This window comes from Oncorhynchus nerka, linkage group LG14 (genome assembly GCF_034236695.1).
Source record: "Oncorhynchus nerka isolate Pitt River linkage group LG14, Oner_Uvic_2.0, whole genome shotgun sequence".
Taxonomy (NCBI): Eukaryota; Metazoa; Chordata; class Actinopteri; order Salmoniformes; family Salmonidae; genus Oncorhynchus; species Oncorhynchus nerka.
This window is the reverse complement of record NC_088409.1, coordinates 80,057,020-80,076,129: the sequence shown is the minus strand read 5'-3', so window position 1 is coordinate 80,076,129 and position 19,110 is coordinate 80,057,020. Positions and strand designations below refer to the sequence as shown.

General features: G+C 49.0%; 1 protein-coding gene across 1 annotated transcript; it reads right to left on the bottom strand.

The window, feature by feature from the left end:
- Positions 1–216: 216 nt before the first annotated feature.
- On the bottom strand, positions 217–1,467 carry LOC135575065 (histidine-rich glycoprotein-like). Its single transcript, XM_065027221.1, has one exon. The coding sequence runs from the start codon at positions 1,465–1,467 to the stop codon at positions 217–219; it is 1,251 nt and encodes a 416-aa protein (XP_064883293.1).
- Positions 1,468–19,110: the final 17,643 nt, after the last annotated feature.

Here is a 19,110-nt window from a genome sequence, read left to right as displayed (position 1 = left end):
GGTCCCCATGCAGAGACACGTGATGTAGATAAGCAGCTATCTGCTGGTCCCCATACAGAGACACGTGATGTAGATAAGCAGCTATCTGCTGGTCCCCATGCAGAGACACGTGATGTAGATAAGCAGCTATCTGCTGATCCCCATGCAGAGACACGTGATGTAGATAAGCAGCTATCTGCTGGTCCCCATACAGAGACACGTGATGTAGATAAGCAGCTATGCTATCTGCTGGTCCCCATACAGAGACACGTGATGTAGATAAGCAGCTATCTGCTGGTCCCCATGCAGAGACACGTGATGTAGATAAGCAGCTATCTGCTGGTCCCCATACAGAGACACGTGATGTAGATAAGCAGCTATCTGCTGGTCCCCATACAGAGACACGTGATGTAGATAAGCAGCTATCTGCTGGTCCCCATACAGAGACACGTGATGTAGATAAGCAGCTATCTGCTGATCCCCATGCAGAGACACGTGATGTAGATAAGCAGCTATCTGCTGGTCCCCATGCAGAGACACGTGATGTAGATAAGCAGCTATCTGCTGATCCCCATGCAGAGACACGTGATGTAGATAAGCAGCTATCTGCTGATCCCCATGCAGAGACACGTGATGTAGATAAGCAGCTATCTGCTGGTCCCCATGCAGAGACACGTGATGTAGATAAGCAGCTATCTGCTGGTCCCCATACAGAGACACGTGATGTAGATAAGCAGCTATCTGCTGGTCCCCATACAGAGACACGTGATGTAGATAAGCAGCTATCTGCTGGTCCCCATGCAGAGACACGTGATGTAGATAAGCAGCTATCTGCTGGTCCCCATGCAGAGACACGTGATGTAGATAAGCAGCTATCTGCTGATCCCCATGCAGAGACACGTGATGTAGATAAGCAGCTATCTGCTGGTCCCCATACAGAGACACGTGATGTAGATAAGCAGCTATCTGCTGATCCCCATGCAGAGACACATGATGTAGATAAGCAGCTATCTGCTGGTCCCCATACAGAGACACGTGATGTAGATAAGCAGCTATCTGCTGGTTCCCATGCAGAGACACGTGATGTAGATAAGCAGCTATCTGCTGGTCCCCATACAGAGACACGTGATGTAGATAAGCAGCTATCTGCTGGTCCCCATACAGAGACACGTGATGTAGATAAGCAGCTATCTGCTGGTCCCCATACAGAGACACGTGATGTAGATAAGCAGCTATCTGCTGGTCCCCATACAGAGACACGTGATGTAGATAAGCAGCTATCTGCTGGTCCCCATACAGAGACACGTGATGTAGATAAGCAGCTATCTGCTGGTCCCCATGCAGAGACACGTGATGTGTGGGATATTTGCGTGGCTTTGTAAGGCTGGCAGATGCAGTGTGGACTGGGGGGTACTGGGGAGGAGGGTCAAAGGTTAGATACTGGAAGAGGCCAGAGGAGTTTTTCAAAAAATGACTACAAGTTATCATCATTGTTGAACCCCCCTCTTTAAAGTCACATCCTTTACACATATCAATATATCAATATATCAATATATATAATATAACTTTAACACAGTATCTATTATCTCATTTGGCCTCTAATAATTTAGTACAATAAGGTTGTTGACTGTAAAGTAAGTTTAAGTAGGTTAAGTCAGTGCCAAACCATCCCAGTTCCCACAGCATGACAACCACTTCCTTAGCACAGCAGTCCTCCATGTTGGAGTCACAACAGATAAAGAGCTCAGAACGGGCCTTACCCTGTCATTCCTACACTAATAGTTCTGTCAGATGGTCCCTGTTGGTCTAATAAGATGTGTTGCCATGGCTCTGTCTCTGCAGTGATGGGTCATCTGTTGCCGTGGGCGTCCCATGTTGGAGACACAAGCAGACAGGCACTCCCCTACCCACCGCCCCTCACTCACGGCCCGCTAGTCTGACGCACGCCATGGGAGATGCCATTTGATTTCCATTAACCACTGGGCCAAAAGACAGAGAGAGGGAAGGGGAGGAGACGGGGAGAGAGGCTAAAGGGAGAGAAAGAGAAGGAGATGAAGTGAGGAAAAGAGAGAGAGTAGGAGAGAGGAGGGAGGGAGAAAATGAGAGGTAAATGAAAACAGAGAGAGAGAGAGAGGGGTGGGGATGAAGAGAGGGAGATAAGGAGTGAGAGCATGTTTCCGTCCTCTCAGACTGCACTTCACTACCCCAAGTGTAAATGCCCGTTGGGAGATGGCCAAATATTGCCTGTTCACACAGAGTGAAGGACCCGTTGAGAGGCGGCCAGACATCGCCTGTTCACACAGAGTGAAGGACCCGTTGAGAGGCGGCCAGACATCGCCTGTTCACACAGAGTGAAGGACCCGTTGAGAGGCGACCAGACATCGCCTGTTCACACAGAGTGAAGGACCCGTTGAGAGGCGGCCAGACATCGCCTGTTCACACAGAGTGAAGGACCCGTTGAGAGGCGGCCAGACATCGCCTGTTCACACAGAGTGAAGGACCCGTTGAGAGGCGGCCAGACATCGCCTGTTCACACAGAGTGAAGGACCCGTTGAGAGGCGGCCAGACATCGACTGTTCACACAGAGTGAAGGACCCGTTGAGAGGAGGCCAGACATCGCCTGTTCACACAGAGTGAAGGACCCGTTGAGAGGCGGCCAGACATCGCCTGTTCACACAGAGTGAAGGACCCGTTGAGAGGCGGCCAGACATCGCCTGTTCACACAGAGTGAAGGACCCGTTGAGAGGCGGCCAGACATCGCCTGTTCACACAGAGTGAAGGACCCGTTGAGAGGCGGCCAGACATCGCCTGTTCACACAGAGTGAAGGACCCGTTGCGAGGCGGCCAGACATCACCTGTTCACACAGAGTGAAGGACCCGTTGAGAGGCGGCCAGACATCGACTGTTCACACAGAGTGAAGGACCCGTTGAGAGGTGGCCAGACATCGCCTGTTCACACAGAGTGAAGGACCCGTTGAGAGGCGGCCAGACATCGCCTGTTCACAGCAGAGCATAGGACAGATGGACAGAGAACAGACAGATATGGAAATCTGTAGTGTAGTAGTGCAACCTGCAATCTACCTGCCCCCATACAGGTCAAGCCATAAAAGTCTTGGGATCACCCCACACATGCACGCACACACTCACGCACACACTCACGCACACACTCACACACACGCCCAAGAGGAAGGGTTGAATAAAGGGGTGGGCAGCAGGGGGGAGAGAAGGGGGAGAGAAAGTAAGGACCAACAGGATGGAGAAAATAGATAAATACCGAGTGATAGTGGACTGTGGAGAGTGAAAGAAAGACACGCATGGAGGGATAGAGAGAGGAAGATAGAGAGGATGACATGGGGAGGGAGCAAATTGGTCATGATAGGATAGTGGGGGAGGGATAAAGAAAGGAGAGATGGAGAATTAGTGGGGGGTTATATAGACAGAGTAGGAAAGGAAAGTTGCCACACACACACACCAAGCAGGGAGGCAGGCCAGCATGCTCTCCTCTTCCCCTGGAGTTATTTCAGTCAGAGAGGGGTCAGCCATTTATCCTGTCCCATTACTGCGGACACTGCTGTGAAATTGTCCAATAAATCAGTGTGGTAAAGGAGCAGCCCTCCCCTCGGTACTGGCTGGCCCTCCTCACTGGATCGCCAGAACAGCAATTAGGACACAGACACTCAGGGGCCTGGGCCCCCAGCCTACTTTCTGTCTCACTGAAAGACACAGAGAGGGATAGGGGCCCATAGCTTACATCCCGCTGAGACAGAGAAGGAGAGGGGTCTACCCATTATTGATATACATATTACATTCTTCAAAATAAAGGTGCAAGTTGGAACCACATAAGGTTATTGAGAGTGATCCCATAGGGGAACCATTTTAGTGTCTCTGAAGAACCATAAATGGTTCTTCCAGAACCAGAAATGTTTTGGCGCTCCAGACCGGAATTGAATAGCCCTGCTGTAGGGTTTTAAGTCTTATTGGCATAAATAGGGTGAATTTTTGTTACCAGTACCACCTATAACTGTGTTTGTGGGTGACAGAGACATGGTTGTTGCATTCATTCAATTTCAGTCCTGTGGCTTTTACCAAGTGAGATCCTAAGTGAATATGTTGTCATTAAAATGTTCATAGTTACACACACCTTAGACAAATACATTTAAACTCAGTTTTTCACAATTCCTGACATTTAATCCTAGTGAAAATTCCCTGTATTAGGTCAGTTAGGATCACCACTTCGTTGTAAGAATGTGAAATGTCAGAATAATAGTAGAGAGATTGATTTATTTCAGCTTTTATTTCTTTCATCAAATTCTCAGTGGGTCAGAAGTTTACATACTCAATTAGTATTTGGTATCATTGAAGTTACATTTTTTAACTTGGGTCAAAAATTTCGGGTAGCCTTCCACAAGCTTCCCACAATAAGTTGGGTGAATTTTGGCCCATTCCTCCTGACAGAGCTGGTGTAACTAAGTCAGGTTTGTAGGCCTCCTGGCTCGCACACGCTTTTTCAGTTCTGCCCACAAATTGTCTATAGGATTGAGTTCAGGGCTTTGTGATACCCACTCCAATACCTTGACTTTGTTGTCCTTAAGCCATTTTGCCACAACTTTGGAAGAATGCTTGGGGTCATTGTCCATTTGGAAGACCCATTTGCGACCAAGCTTTAACTTCCTGACTGATGTCTTGAGATGTTGAATCAATATAGCCACATCATTTTCCAGCCTCATGAAGCCATCTATTTTGTGAAGTGCACCAGTCCCTCCTGCAGCAAAGCACCCCCACAACATGATGCTGCCACCCCCGTGCTTCACGGTTGGGATGGTGTTCTTTGGCTTGCAAGCCTCCCCCTTTTTCCTCCAAACATAACGATGGTCATTATGGAAAAACAGTTATATTTTTGTTTCATCAGACCAGAGGACATTTCTCAAAAAATTACGATCTTCGTCCCATTGTGCAGTTGCAAAATGTAGTCTGGCTTTTTTATGGTGGTTTTGGAGCAGTAGCTTCTTCCTTGCTGAGTGGCCTTTCAGGTTATGTCGATATAGGATTTGTTTTATTGTGGAAACCTGTTGCCTCCAGCATCTTCACAGGGGCATTTGCTGTTGTTCTGGGATTGATTTGCACTTTTCACACCAAAGTAAATTCATGTCTAGGAGACAGAACGTGTCTCCTTCCTGAGTGGTTTGATGGCTGCGTGGTCCCATGGTGTTTATACTTGCGTACTATTGTTTGTACGCAAGTATAAATGAACGTGGTACCTTCAGGCGTTTGGAAATTGCTCCCAAGGATGAACCAGACTAGTGGAGGTCTACAATTTTTTTCTGAGGTCTTGGCTGATTTCTTTTGAGAGGCACTGTGTTTGAAGGTAGGCCTCAAATACATCCACAGGTACACCTCCAATTGACTCAAATGATGTCAGAATCTTCTAAAGCCATGACATAATTTTCTGGAATTTTCCAAGCTGTTTAAAGGCACAGTCAACTTAAGTGTATGTAAACTTCTCACCCATTGGAATTGTGAAACAGTGAATTATAAGTGAAATAATCTGTCTGTAAACAATTGTTGGAAAAAGGACTTGTGTCATGCACAAAGTAGATGTCCTAACTGACTTGCCAAAACTATAGTTTGTTAACAAGAAATTTGTAGAGTGGTTGAAAAACAAGTTTTAATGACTCCAACCTAAGTGTATATACAATTCTGACATCAACTGTAAGACAATTGAATACATATTTCATAAGGTTTTCTGTTGAGGGTCTAGTTTAACCCTAATGCAGTGGACTGGTTCAACTCTGGTTATCAACACCAATACTGTGGTTCCTTTACACCACAGGCATCAAACTAATTCCACGGAGGGCCGAGTGTCTCTGGGTTTTCGCTCCTCCCTTGGACTTGATTGATGAACTAAGGTCACTAATTAATAAGGAACTCCCCACACCTGGTTGTCTCGGTCTCAATTGAAAGGAAAACGTTAACCGACAGACACTAGGCCCTCCATGGAATGAGTTTGACACCATTGCTTTACACCACTGAGTGTTCATTTACCTCTTGAATCAACACTATAAATCTTACACTGAAAAATAAACACTATTTAACACTGGCCAATTTGCTGTGTGCTATGAAAGGGGCACATGTCCAGGCTTTCATACATTTCAAGAACCTTTTAGAATTCTGAAGAACGTCAAGAACCCCACACTTAACTCAAAGGTTCTTTATTGGGCAACAGTTCTCCAAGGAACCTTAAGAGCTGAGGAAGAACCATTTAAGAACCTATCCATGTACACTATATTATAGTGTACATGGAAACAGGGTCCCTCTCACAGGTAAGCCTACACATGACTACACATGATACATGCTCACTAATACCCTTACACCCTAACACACTGAACCGGAGACATACTGGTATGACTGACTGACTGACTGACTGACTGACGCACGCACGCACGCACACACACACACACACACACACACACACACACACACACACACACACACACACACACACACACACACACACACACACACACACACACACACACACACACACACACACACACACACGATCATAGTGATGTGTGGACAATAGACAAATATAAAACAGAGAGTGAGATATATGTAGTGATAGCCTAGCAGTAGGCTGGGGAGATACAGTACTGATTATACTTGTTATGCAGAGGACCCAGGCATACAGACGCCTCTAGTAGATATATGAGAATAGTTATGAAGACTGACAGCATTTACACTCACAGTCAAGGGAAAAGCTAAACTCACTCTCGTTCTCCCCTCCTCCTCTCTTCCACTCTTCCTTTCTTCCTCTCTTCCTATACTCCCTCCTTTAGTATCTCACCTGTTAGTTCCTTTCAGAGGTTTGTTCAACCTCATAGCCCGTCCAGCCATTACTACCATAAGCCTCTCAGAGATCAATCGCTGCCGCTCCCCACCTTTATTTAGGAAAAACTAACATTCCCCCAGGAAGCGCTAGCTCGGAACGTCATAGAGATGGGGCTAATGGAACTGAGGAGGAGAAGGATGAGGAGAATAATGAGGAGTGGGAGGGAGGAGTGGGAGGGAGGAGGAGGAGAAGGAGTGGGAGGAGAAGGAAGAGGAGAAGGAGTGGGAGAGAGGAGGAGAAGGAGATGCAGTGAGAGGGGGGAGGAGGAGGAGAAAGAGGAGTGAGAGGGAGGAGGAGGTGAAAGAGAAGGAGTGAAAGGGAGGAGGAGGGGTGGAGGGAAGAGGAGATGGAGTGAGAGGGAGGGAGGAGGAGGAGGAAGAGAAGGAGTGAGAGGGAGGAGGAGAAGGAGTGAGAGGGAGGGAGGAGGAGTGGGAGGGAGGGAGGGAGGGAGGGGAAGGAGGAGGAGTGAGAAGGAGGGGGAGAAGTGGGAGGGAGGATGGAGAGGTTGAGATAGTAAGGAATGGTGATGGAACAGCAAAGTGATGCAACAACGGGGGGGAAGTGACTGTGTGTGTCGTGGGTTACGGTTGGTTCCCGCCATCCCGCTCCATCAGCTTGAGAATGGTCCCAGTCTCGACGGGGGAGGGGAGAACAGGGGAGGGTAGGGGAGGGTAGGGGAGCGTCTGTGAATACCAAACGGCGAGCGGCGGCCATCGATCCGCTCTAGAGCACAGGCAGTTTCATTTGGCCATTCAATTATTCAGTCATTTACTTGATTTTGTTCCCTCTATGGTAGGCTGTGTTCTGAGCTAACTCACATCAGAGCAGCCTTGGTTTGGGGAGCTCATGTGAGCCTCCAGAGAGAAAAGCTGTCTAGGATTGTGTGTTTAAATTTCTGCTTAGGACTTTTTAAATGTAGTTTTTCCCTATTTAATCTTAGCTGTGTTTTTATTGAGAGAACGATGTTGACCTTGAAATACCTACAAGGAACTGTAGGGTGTCTCCATGCTGTTGTTTGGGGTTCACTTACCACCATAACCTTAACGCAGCTATTGAACAACCTGTAAGATTTTTTCTTTTTACCCCTTTAATCTCCCCCATTGGTAGTTACAGTCTTGTCTCATCGCTGCAACTCCCGTACGGACTCGGGCGCACTAGCCACAGGAGTCGCTAGTGCGCGAAGAGACAAGGATATCCCTGCCGGCCAAACCCTCCCTAACCCGGACGATGCTGGGCCAATTGTGCGTCGCTCCATGGACCTCCCGGTCGCGGTTGGCTGCAACAGAGCCTGGGATCGAACCCAGAATTTCTGGTGGCACAGCGGGGGGATTTGAATTTTTAACTTTCCGGTTACTACTCCAACACTCTAATCACTAGGCTACCCTGGCCCCCCAGGGCGACCTCCTATCAAATCAATTCCATCAATAAATCAATTTAGAGCTGCAGACTCATTATATCAAGGGCACAACTTTCACCGGGGATAGGGGAAACGATGTGCAACGATGTGCTTTAGTACCATGTGGACACCTCCGAGCAGTCGAGGAGGCTGTATGGAGTGTTTATCCGACTGGATAATAACACCTCTAAAACCAAAGTTGTGCCCCTGCATTATATTAATCATCAAACTGTGACTTAATGTTTCAGTCAAAGACAACAGATGGGGTCAGAGGAGGGGGGTCTATTCTCAGGTTACAGGGACAAAACATTCATAGTCATCCCCTCAACAGTTCTGACATGGGAATAATACAGACGGGAATGAAAACCCTTCCTTTGCTGACAGAACTATTTACTCAAGGAGAACCAATTGACTTTGATCTTTGTTTATTGTTTAGCATACTAGGATATCAGGTTGTAGGAATTCCCCCGCCAGCATCCTCTCTGTATCTTTCCATGGGTTAGTGTTGTACGTGATTAGTGTTGCTGGTCTCTGACACGAGGAGAGGTTGATTATCACCAGACACAAACACACCTCTATCTGTTGTTAACACACACACACACACACACACACACACACACACACACACACACACACACACACACACACACACACACACACACACACACACACACACACACACACACGCACGCACGCACGCATACGCAGACACAGACACATGTCACATCACACGCTGTTAATTAATTGCCTACTGACGTCGTTTAGGTTCACTCATCCATCTTCCTGTTGTCTTTTGCACCTTTTCTCATCCGTATCTTTCTCCTATCTTGTTTTCCCACGTTCTCCCTGTTTCTGTCCCCCCTCTCTCCCCCTCCTCTTATTCTCCACCTCTACCTCACCATTTATATGTTTCTGTCCCCTCTCTCTCCCCCTCCTCTTATTCTCCACCTCTACCTCACCATTTATATGCTTCTGTCCCCTCTCTCTCCCCTCCTCTTATTCTCCACCTCTACCTCACCATTTATATGTTTCTGTCCCTCCCCCTCCTCTTATTCTCCACCTCTACCTCACCATGTACATGTTTCTGTCCCTCTCTCTGCCCCTCCTCTTATTCTCCACCTCTACCTCACCATGTACATGTTTCTGTCCCCTCTCTCTCCCCTCTTCTTATTCTCCACCTCTACCTCACCATGTACATGTTTCTGTCCCCTCTCTCTCCCCTCCTCTTATTCTCCACCTCTACCTCACCATGTACATGTTTCTGTCCCCTCTCTCTCCCCCTCCTCTTATTCTCCACCTCTACCTCACCATGTACATGTTTCTGTCCCCTCTCTCTCACCCTCCTCTTATTCTCCACCTCTACCTCACCATTTATATGTTTCTGTCCCCCCTCTCTCTCCCCTCCTCTTATTCTCCACCTCTACCTCACCATTTATATGTTTCTGTCCCCTCTCTCTCCCCCTCCTCTTATTCTCCACCTCTACCTCACCCATTACCTGTTTCTGTCCCCTCTCTCTCCCCCTCCTCATATTCTCCACCTCTACCTCACCATTTATATGTTTCTGTCCCCTCTCTCTCACCCTCCTCTTATTCTCCACCTCTACCTCACCATTTACATGTTTCTGTCCCCCTCTCTCTCCCCTCCTCTTATTCTCCACCTCTACCTCACCATTTATATGTTTCTGTCCCTCTCTCCCCCCTCCTCTTATTCTCCACCTCTACCTCACCATTTATATGTTTCTGTCCCCTCTCTCTCCCCCTCCTACTTATTCTCCACCTCTACCTCACCCATTACCTGTTTCTGTCCCCTCTCTCTCCCCCTCCTGTTATTCTCCACCTCTACCTCACCATTTACATGTTTCTGTCCCCTCTCTCTCCCCCTCCTCTTATTCTCCACCTCTACCTCACCATTTACATGTTTCTGTCCCCTCTCTCTCCCCTCCTCTTATTCTCCACCTCTACCTCACCATTTATATGTTTCTGTCCCCTCTCTCTCCCCTCCTCTTATTCTCCACCTCTACCTCAGCATTTATATGTTTCTGTCCCCCTCTCTCCCCCTCCTCTTATTCTCCACCTCTACCTCACCATTTACATGTTTCTGTCCCTCTCTCTCCCCCTCCTCTTATTCTCCACCTCTACCTCACCATTTATATGTTTCTGTCCCCTCTCTCTGCCCCTCCTCTTATTCTCCACCTCTACCTCACCATGTACATGTTTCTGTCCCCTCTCTCTCCCCTCCTCTTATTCTCCACCTCTACCTCACCATGTACATGTTTCTGTCCCCTCTCTCTCCCTCCTCTTATTCTCCACCTCTACCTCACCATGTACATGTTTCTGTCCCCTCTCTCTCCCCCTCCTCTTATTCTCCACCTCTACCTCACCATTTATATGTTTCTGTCCCTCTCTCCCCCTCCTCTTATTCTCCACCTCTACCTCACCATGTACATGTTTCTGTCCCCTCTCTCTCCCCCTCCTCTTATTCTCCACCTCTACCTCACCATGTACATGTTTCTGTCCCCCTCTCTCCCCCTCCTCTTATTCTCCACCTCTACCTCACCATGTACATGTTTCTGTCCCCTCTCTCTCCCCCTCCTCTTATTCTCCACCTCTACCTCACCATTACATGTTTCTGTCCCCTCTCTCTCCCCCTCCTCTTATTCTCCACCTCTGCCTCACCATTTACATGTTTCTGTCCCCTCTCTCTCCCCCTCCTCTTATTCTCCACCTCTACCTCACCCATTACCTGTTTCTGTCCCCCTCTCTCTGCCCCTCCTCTTATTCTCCACCTCTACCTCACCATTACATGTTTCTGTCCCTCTCTCTGCCCCTCCTCTTATTCTCCACCTCTACCTCACCCATTACCTGTTTCTGTCCCCCTCTCTCTGCCCCTCCTCTTATTCTCCACCTCTACCTCACCATTTATATGTTTCTGTCCCCTCTCTCTCCCCTCCTCTTATTCTCCACCTCTACCTCACATGTACATGTTTCCATTATTCTCCTCTTTCTGTCCCCTCTCTCTCCCCCTCCTCTTATTCTCCACCTCTAGCTCAGCATTTATATGTTTCTGTCCCCTCTCTCCCCCTCCTCTTATTCTCCACCTCTACCTCACCATTTATATGTTTCTGTCCCCTCTCTCTCCCTCCTCTTATTCTCCACCTCTACCTCACCCATTACATGTTTCTGTCCCCAATCTCTCCCCCTCCTCTTATTCTCCACCTCTACCTCACCATTTACATGTTTCTGTCCCCTCTCTCCCCTCCTCTTATTCTCCACCTCTACCTCACCATGTACATGTTTCTGTCCCCTCTCTCCTCCCTCCTCTTATTCTCCACCTCTACCTCACCCATTACATGTTTCTGTCCCCCTCTCTCTCCCCTCCTCTTATTCTCCACCTCTACCTCACCATGTACATGTTTCTGTCCCCTCTCTCTCCCCTCCTCTTATTCTCCACCTCTACCTCACCATTTATATGTTTCTGTCCCCTCTCTCCCCCCTCCTCTTATTCTCCACCTCTACCTCACCATTACATGTTTCTGTCCCCCTCTCTCCCCCTCCTCTTATTCTCCACCTCTACCTCACCTTACATGTTTCTGTCCCCTCTCTCCCCCTCTTATTCTCCACCTCTACCTCACCATTACATGTTTCTGTCCCCTCTCTCTCCCCTCCTCTTATTCTCCACCTCTACCTCACCATTACATGTTTCTGTCCCCCTCTCTCCCCCTCCTCTTATTCTCCACCTCTACCTCACCATGTACATGTTTCTGTCCCCTCTCTCTCCCCCTCCTCTTATTCTCCACCTCTACCTCACCATGTACATGTTTCTGTCCCCTCTCTCTCCCCCTCCTCTTATTCTCCACCTCTACCTCACCATGTACATGTTTCTGTCCCCTCTCTCTCCCCTCCTCTTATTCTCCACCTCTACCTCACCATGTACATGTTTCTGTCCCCTCTCTCCCCTCCTCTTATTCTCCACCTCTACCTCACCATGTACATGTTTCTGTCCCCCTCTCTCCCCTCCTCTTATTCTCCACCTCTACCTCACCATGTACATGTTTCTGTCCCCTCTCTCCCCCTCCTCTTATTCTCCACCTCTACCTCACCATGTACATGTTTCTGTCCCCTCTCTCCCCCCCTCTTCTTATTCTCCACCTCTACCTCACCATGTACATGTTTCTGTCCCCTCTCTCTGCCCCTCCTCTTATTCTCCACCTCTACCTCACCATTTATATGTTTCTGTCCCCTCTCTCTGCCCCTCCTCTTATTCTCCACCTCTACCTCACCATTTATATGTTTCTGTCCCCTCTCTCTCCCCTCCTCTTATTCTCCACCTCTACCTCACCATGTACATGTTTCTGTCCCCTCTCTCTCCCCCTCCTCTTATTCTCCACCTCTACCTCACCATGTACATGTTTCTGTCCCCTCTCTCTCCCCTCCTCTTATTCTCCACCTCTACCTCACCATGTACATGTTTCTGTCCCCTCTCTCTCCCCTCCTCTTATTCTCCACCTCTACCTCACCATTACATGTTTCTGTCCCCTCTCTCTCCCCTCCTCTTATTCTCCACCTCTACCTCACCATGTACATGTTTCTGTCCCCTCTCTCTCCCCCTCCTCTTATTCTCCACCTCTACCTCACCATTTACATGTTTCTGTCCCCTCTCTCTGCCCCTCCTCTTATTCTCCACCTCTACCTCACCATGTACATGTTTCTGTCCCCTCTCTCTGCCCCTCCTCTTATTCTCCACCTCTACCTCACCCATTACCTGTTTCTGTCCCCTCTCTCTCCCCTCCTCTTATTCTCCACCTCTACCTCACCATGTACATGTTTCTGTCCCCTCTCTCTCCCCCTCCTCTTATTCTCCACCTCTACCTCACCATTTATATGTTTCTGTCCCCTCTCTCTCCCCCTCCTCTTATTCTCCACCTCTACCTCACCATTTATATGTTTCTGTCCCCTCTCTCTCCCCCTCCTCTTATTCTCCACCTCTACCTCACCATGTACATGTTTCTGTCCCCCTCTCCCCCTCCTCTTATTCTCCACCTCTCCTCACCATTTATGTTTCTGTCCCCTCTCTCTCCTCCTCTTATTCTCCACCTCTACCTCACCATGTACATGTTTCTGTCCCCTCTCTCTCCCCTCCTCTTATTCTCCACCTCTACCTCACCATGTACATGTTTCTGTCCCCCTCCCCCCTCTCTCTGCCCCTCCTCTTATTCTCCACCTCTACCTCACCATGTACATGTTTCTGTCCCCTCTCTCTCCCCTCCTCTTATTCTCCACCTCTACCTCACCCATTACCTGTTTCTGTCCCCCCTCTCTCTGCCCCTCCTCTTATTCTCCACCTCTACCTCACCATGTACATGTTTCTGTCCCCTCTCTCTCCCCCTCCTCTTATTCTCCACCTCTACCTCACCATTTATATGTTTCTGTCCCCTCTCTCTCCCCCTCCTCTTATTCTCCACCTCTACCTCACCATGTACATGTTTCTGTCCCCTCTCTTATTCTCCACCTCCCTCCATCTTATTCTCCACCTCTACCTCACCATTTATATGTTTCTGTCCCCCTCTCTCTCCCCTCCACTTATTCTCCACCTCTACCTCACCCATTACCTGTTTCTGTCCCCTCTCTCTCCCCCTCCTCTTATTCTCCACCTCTACCTCACCATTTATATGTTTCTGTCCCCTCTCTCTGCCCCTCCTCTTATTCTCCACCTCTACCTCACCATGTACATGTTTCTGTCCCCTCTCTCTCCCCCTCCTCTTATTCTCCACCTCTACCTCACCATGTACATGTTTCTGTCCCCCTCTCCCCTCCCTTATTCTCCTCTTCACCATTACATGTTTCTGTCCCCCTCTCTCCTCCTCTTATTCTCCACCTCTACCTCACCATTGTACATGTTTCTGTCCCCTCTCTCTCCCCTCCTCTTATTCTCCACCTCTACCTCACCATTTATATGTTTCTGTCCCCCTCTCTCCCCCTCCTCTTATTCTCCACCTCTACCTCACCATGTACATGTTTCTGTCCCCTCTCTCCCCCTCCTCTTATTCTCCACCTCTACCTCACCATTTACATGTTTCTGTCCCCTCTCTCTCCCCTCCTCTTATTCTCCACCTCTACCTCACCATTTACATGTTTCTGTCCCCTCTCTCTCCCCCTCCTCTTATTCTCCACCTCTACCTCACCATGTACATGTTTCTGTCCCTCTCTCTCCCCTCCTCTTATTCTCCACCTCTACCTCACCATTTATATGTTTCTGTCCCCTCTCTCTCCCCTCCTCTTATTCTCCACCTCTACCTCACCATGTACATGTTTCTGTCCCCCTCTCTCCCCTCCTCTTATTCTCCACCTCTACCTCACCATGTATATGTTTCTGTCCCCCCTCTCTCCCCCTCCTCTTATTCTCCACCTCTACCTCACCATTTACATGTTTCTGTCCCCTCTCTCCCCCTCCTCTTATTCTCCACCTCTACCTCACCATTACATGTTTCTGTCCCCTCTCTCCCCCTCCTCTTATTCTCCACCTCTACCTCACCATGTACATGTTTCTGTCCCCCTCTCTCCCCTCCTCTTATTCTCCACCTCTACCTCACCATGTACATGTTTCTGTCCCCTCTCTCCCCCTCCTCTTATTCTCCACCTCTACCTCACCATTTATATGTTTCTGTCCCCTCTCTCTGCCCCTCCTCTTATTCTCCACCTCTACCTCACCATGTACATGTTTCTGTCCCCTCTCTCTCCCCTCCTCTTATTCTCCACCTCTACCTCACCATGTACATGTTTCTGTCCCTCTCTCTCCCCCTCCTCTTATTCTCCACCTCTACCTCACCATTTACATGTTTCTGTCCCCTCTCTCTCCCCTCCTCTTATTCTCCACCTCTACCTCACCATTTACATGTTTCTGTCCCTCTCTCTCCCCTCCTCTTATTCTCCACCTCTACCTCACCATTTATATGTTTCTGTCCCCTCTCTCTCCCCCTCCTCTTATTCTCCACCTCTACCTCACCATTTATATGTTTCTGTCCCCCTCTCTCTGCCCCTCCTCTTATTCTCCACCTCTACCTCACCATTTATATGTTTCTGTCCCCTCTCTCTGCCCCTCCTCTTATTCTCCACCTCTACCTCACCATTTATATGTTTCTGTCCCCCTCTCTCTGCCCCTCCTCTTATTCTCCACCTCTACCTCACCATGTACATGTTTCTGTCCTCTCTCTCCCCTCCTCTTATTCTCCACCTCTACCTCACCATGTACATGTTTCTGTCCCCTCTCTCTCCCCCTCCTCTTATTCTCCACCTCTACCTCACCATGTACATGTTTCTGTCCCTCTCTCTCCCCCTCCTCTTATTCTCCACCTCTACCTCACCATGTACATGTTTCTGTCCCCCTCTCTCTCCCCTCCTCTTATTCTCCACCTCTACCTCACCATGTACATGTTTCTGTCCCTCTCTCCCCCTCCTCTTATTCTCCACCTCTACCTCACCATGTACATGTTTCTGTCCCCTCTCTCTGCCCCTCCTCTTATTCTCCACCTCTACCTCACCATTACCTGTTTCTGTCCCTCTCTCTCCCCTCCTCTTATTCTCCACCTCTACCTCACCATGTACATGTTTCTGTCCCCTCTCTCTCCCCCTCCTCTTATTCTCCACCTCTACCTCACCATTATGTTTCTGTCCCCCTCTCTCTGCCCCTCCTCTTATTCTCCACCTCTTCCTCACCATGTACATGTTTCTGTCCCCTCTCTCTCCCCCTCCTCTTATTCTCCACCTCTACCTCACCATGTACATGTTTCTGTCCCCTCTCTCTCCCCTCCTCTTATTCTCCACCTCTTCATTTATATGTTTCTGTCCCCTCTCTCTCCCCTCCTCTTATTCTCCACCTCTACCTCACCATTATATGTTTCTGTCCCCTCTCTCTCCCCTCCTCTTATTCTCCACCTCTACCTCACCATTTACATGTTTCTGTCCCCCTCTCTCCCCCTCCTCTTATTCTCCACCTCTACCTCACCATTTACATGTTTCTGTCCCCTCTCTCTCCCCCTCCTCTTATTCTCCACCTCTACCTCACCATTTACATGTTTCTGTCCCCTCTCTCTGCCCCTCCTCTTATTCTCCACCTCTACCTCACCATGTACATGTTTCTGTCCCCCTCTCTCCCCCTCCTCTTATTCTCCACCTCTACCTCACCATGTACATGTTTCTGTCCCCCTCTCTCCCCCTCCTCTTATTCTCCACCTCTACCTCACCATTACCTGTTTCTGTCCCCTCTCTCTCCCCCTCCTCTTATTCTCCACCTCTACCTCACCATGTACATGTTTCTGTCCCCTCTCTGCCCCTCCTCTTATTCTCCACCTCTACCTCACCCATTACCTGTTTCTGTCCCACCCTCTCTCTGCCCCTCCTCTTATTCTCCACCTCTACCTCACCATGTACATGTTTCTGTCCCCTCTCTCTCCCCCTCCACTTATTCTCCACCTCTACCTCACCCATTACCTGTTTCTGTCCCCTCTCTCTCCACTTATTCTCCACCCTCCTCATTATCTCCCTCCTTATTCTCCACCTCTTCCTCACCATGTACATGTTTCTGTCCCCTCTCTCTCCCCCTCCACTTATTCTCCACCTCTACCTCACCCATTACCTGTTTCTGTCCCCTCTCTCTCTCCCCCTCCTCTAATTCTCCACCTCTACCTCACCATTTATATGTTTCTGTCCCCTCTCTCTCCCCTCCTCTTATTCTCCACCTCTACCTCACAATTTATATGTTTCTGTCCCCTCTCTCTCCCCCTCCACTTATTCTCCACCTCTACCTCACCCATTACCTGTTTCTGTCCCCTCTCTCTCCCCCTCCTGTTATTCTCCACCTCTACCTCACCATTTACATGTTTCTGTCCCCTCTCTCTCCCCCTCCTCTTATTCTCCACCTCTGCCTCACCATTTACATGTTTCTGTCCCCTCTCTCTCCCCCTCCTCTTATTCTCCACCTCTACCTCACCATTTATATGTTTCTGTCCCCTCTCTCTCCCCTCCTCTTATTCTCCACCTCTACCTCACCATGTACATGTTTCTGTCCCCTCTCTCTCCCCCTCCTCTTATTCTCCACCTCTACCTCACCATTTATATGTTTCTGTCCCCCTCTCTCCTCTTATTCTCCACCCTCCTCTTATGTTTCTGTCCCCTCTCTCTGCCCCTCCTCTTATTCTCCACCTCTACCTCACCATTATATGTTTCTGTCCCCTCTCTCCCCCTCCTCTTATTCTCCACCTCTACCTCAGCATTTATATGTTTCTGTCCCCCTCTCTCCCCTCCTCTTATTCTCCACCTCTACCTCACCATGTACATGTTTCTGTCCCCTCTCTCCCCCTCCTCTTATTCTCCACCTCTACCTCACCATGTACATGTTTCTGTCCCCTCTCTCTCCCCTCCTCTTATTCTCCACCTCTACCTCACCATTATATGTTTCTGTCCCCTCTCTCTCCCCCTTCTTATTCTCCACCTCTACCTCACCCTCTGTTTCTGTCCCCCTCTCCCCTCCTCTTATTCTCCACCTCTACCTCACCATGTACATGTTTCTGTCCCCTCTCTCTCCCCTCCTCTTATTCTCCACCTCTACCTCACCATGTACATGTTTCTGTCCCCCTCTCTCCCCCTCCTCTTATTCTCCACCTCTACCTCACCATTACATGTTTCTGTCCCCTCTCTCTCCCCTCCTCTTATTCTCCACCTCTGCCTCACCATTTACATGTTTCTGTCCCCTCTCTCTCCCCCTCCTCTTATTCTCCACCTCTACCTCACCATTTATATGTTTCTGTCCCCTCTCTCTCCCCTCCTCTTATTCTCCACCTCTACCTCACCATTTACCATGTTTCTGTCCCCCTCTCTCTGCCCCTCCTCTTATTCTCCACCTCTACCTCACCATTTATATGTTTCTGTCCCCTCTCTCTCCCCTCCTCTTATTCTCCACCTCTACCTCACCATTTATATGTTTCTGTCCCCTCTCTCTCCCCTCCTCTTATTCTCCACCTCTACCTCACCATGTACATGTTTCTGTCCCCCCTCTCCCCTCCTCATTCTCCACCTCTACCTCACCATGTACATGTTTCTGTCCCCTCTCTCTGCCCCTCCTCTTATTCTCCACCTCTACCTCACCATGTACATGTTTCTGTCCCTCTCTCTCCCCCTCCTCTTATTCTCCACCTCTACCTCACCATGTACATGTTTCTGTCCCCTCTCTCTCCCCTCCTCTTATTCTCCACCTCTACCTCACCATGTACATGTTTCTGTCCCCTCTCTCCCCTCCTCTTATTCTCCACCTCTACCTCACCATGTACATGTTTCTGTCCCCCTCTCTCTCCCCCTCCTCTTATTCTCCACCTCTACCTCACCATTACATGTTTCTGTCCCCTCTCTCTGCCCCTCCTCTTATTCTCCACCTCTACCTCACCATGTACATGTTTCTGTCCCCTCTCTCTCCCCTCCTCTTATTCTCCACCTCTACCTCACCATGTACATGTTTCTGTCCCCCTCTCTCCCCCTCCTCTTATTCTCCACCTCTACCTCACCATTTACATGTTTCTGTCCCCTCTCTCTCCCCCTCCTCTTATTCTCCACCTCTACCTCACCATGTACATGTTTCTGTCCCCCTCTCTCCCCTCCTCTTATTCTCCACCTCTACCTCACCATGTACATGTTTCTGTCCCCTCTCTCTCCCCTCCTCTTATTCTCCACCTCTACCTCACCATTTACATGTTTCTGTCCCCCTCTCTCCCCCTCCTCTTATTCTCCACCTCTACCTCACCATGTTTCTGTCCCCTCTCTCCCCCTCCTGTTATTCTCCACCTCTACTCACCATTTA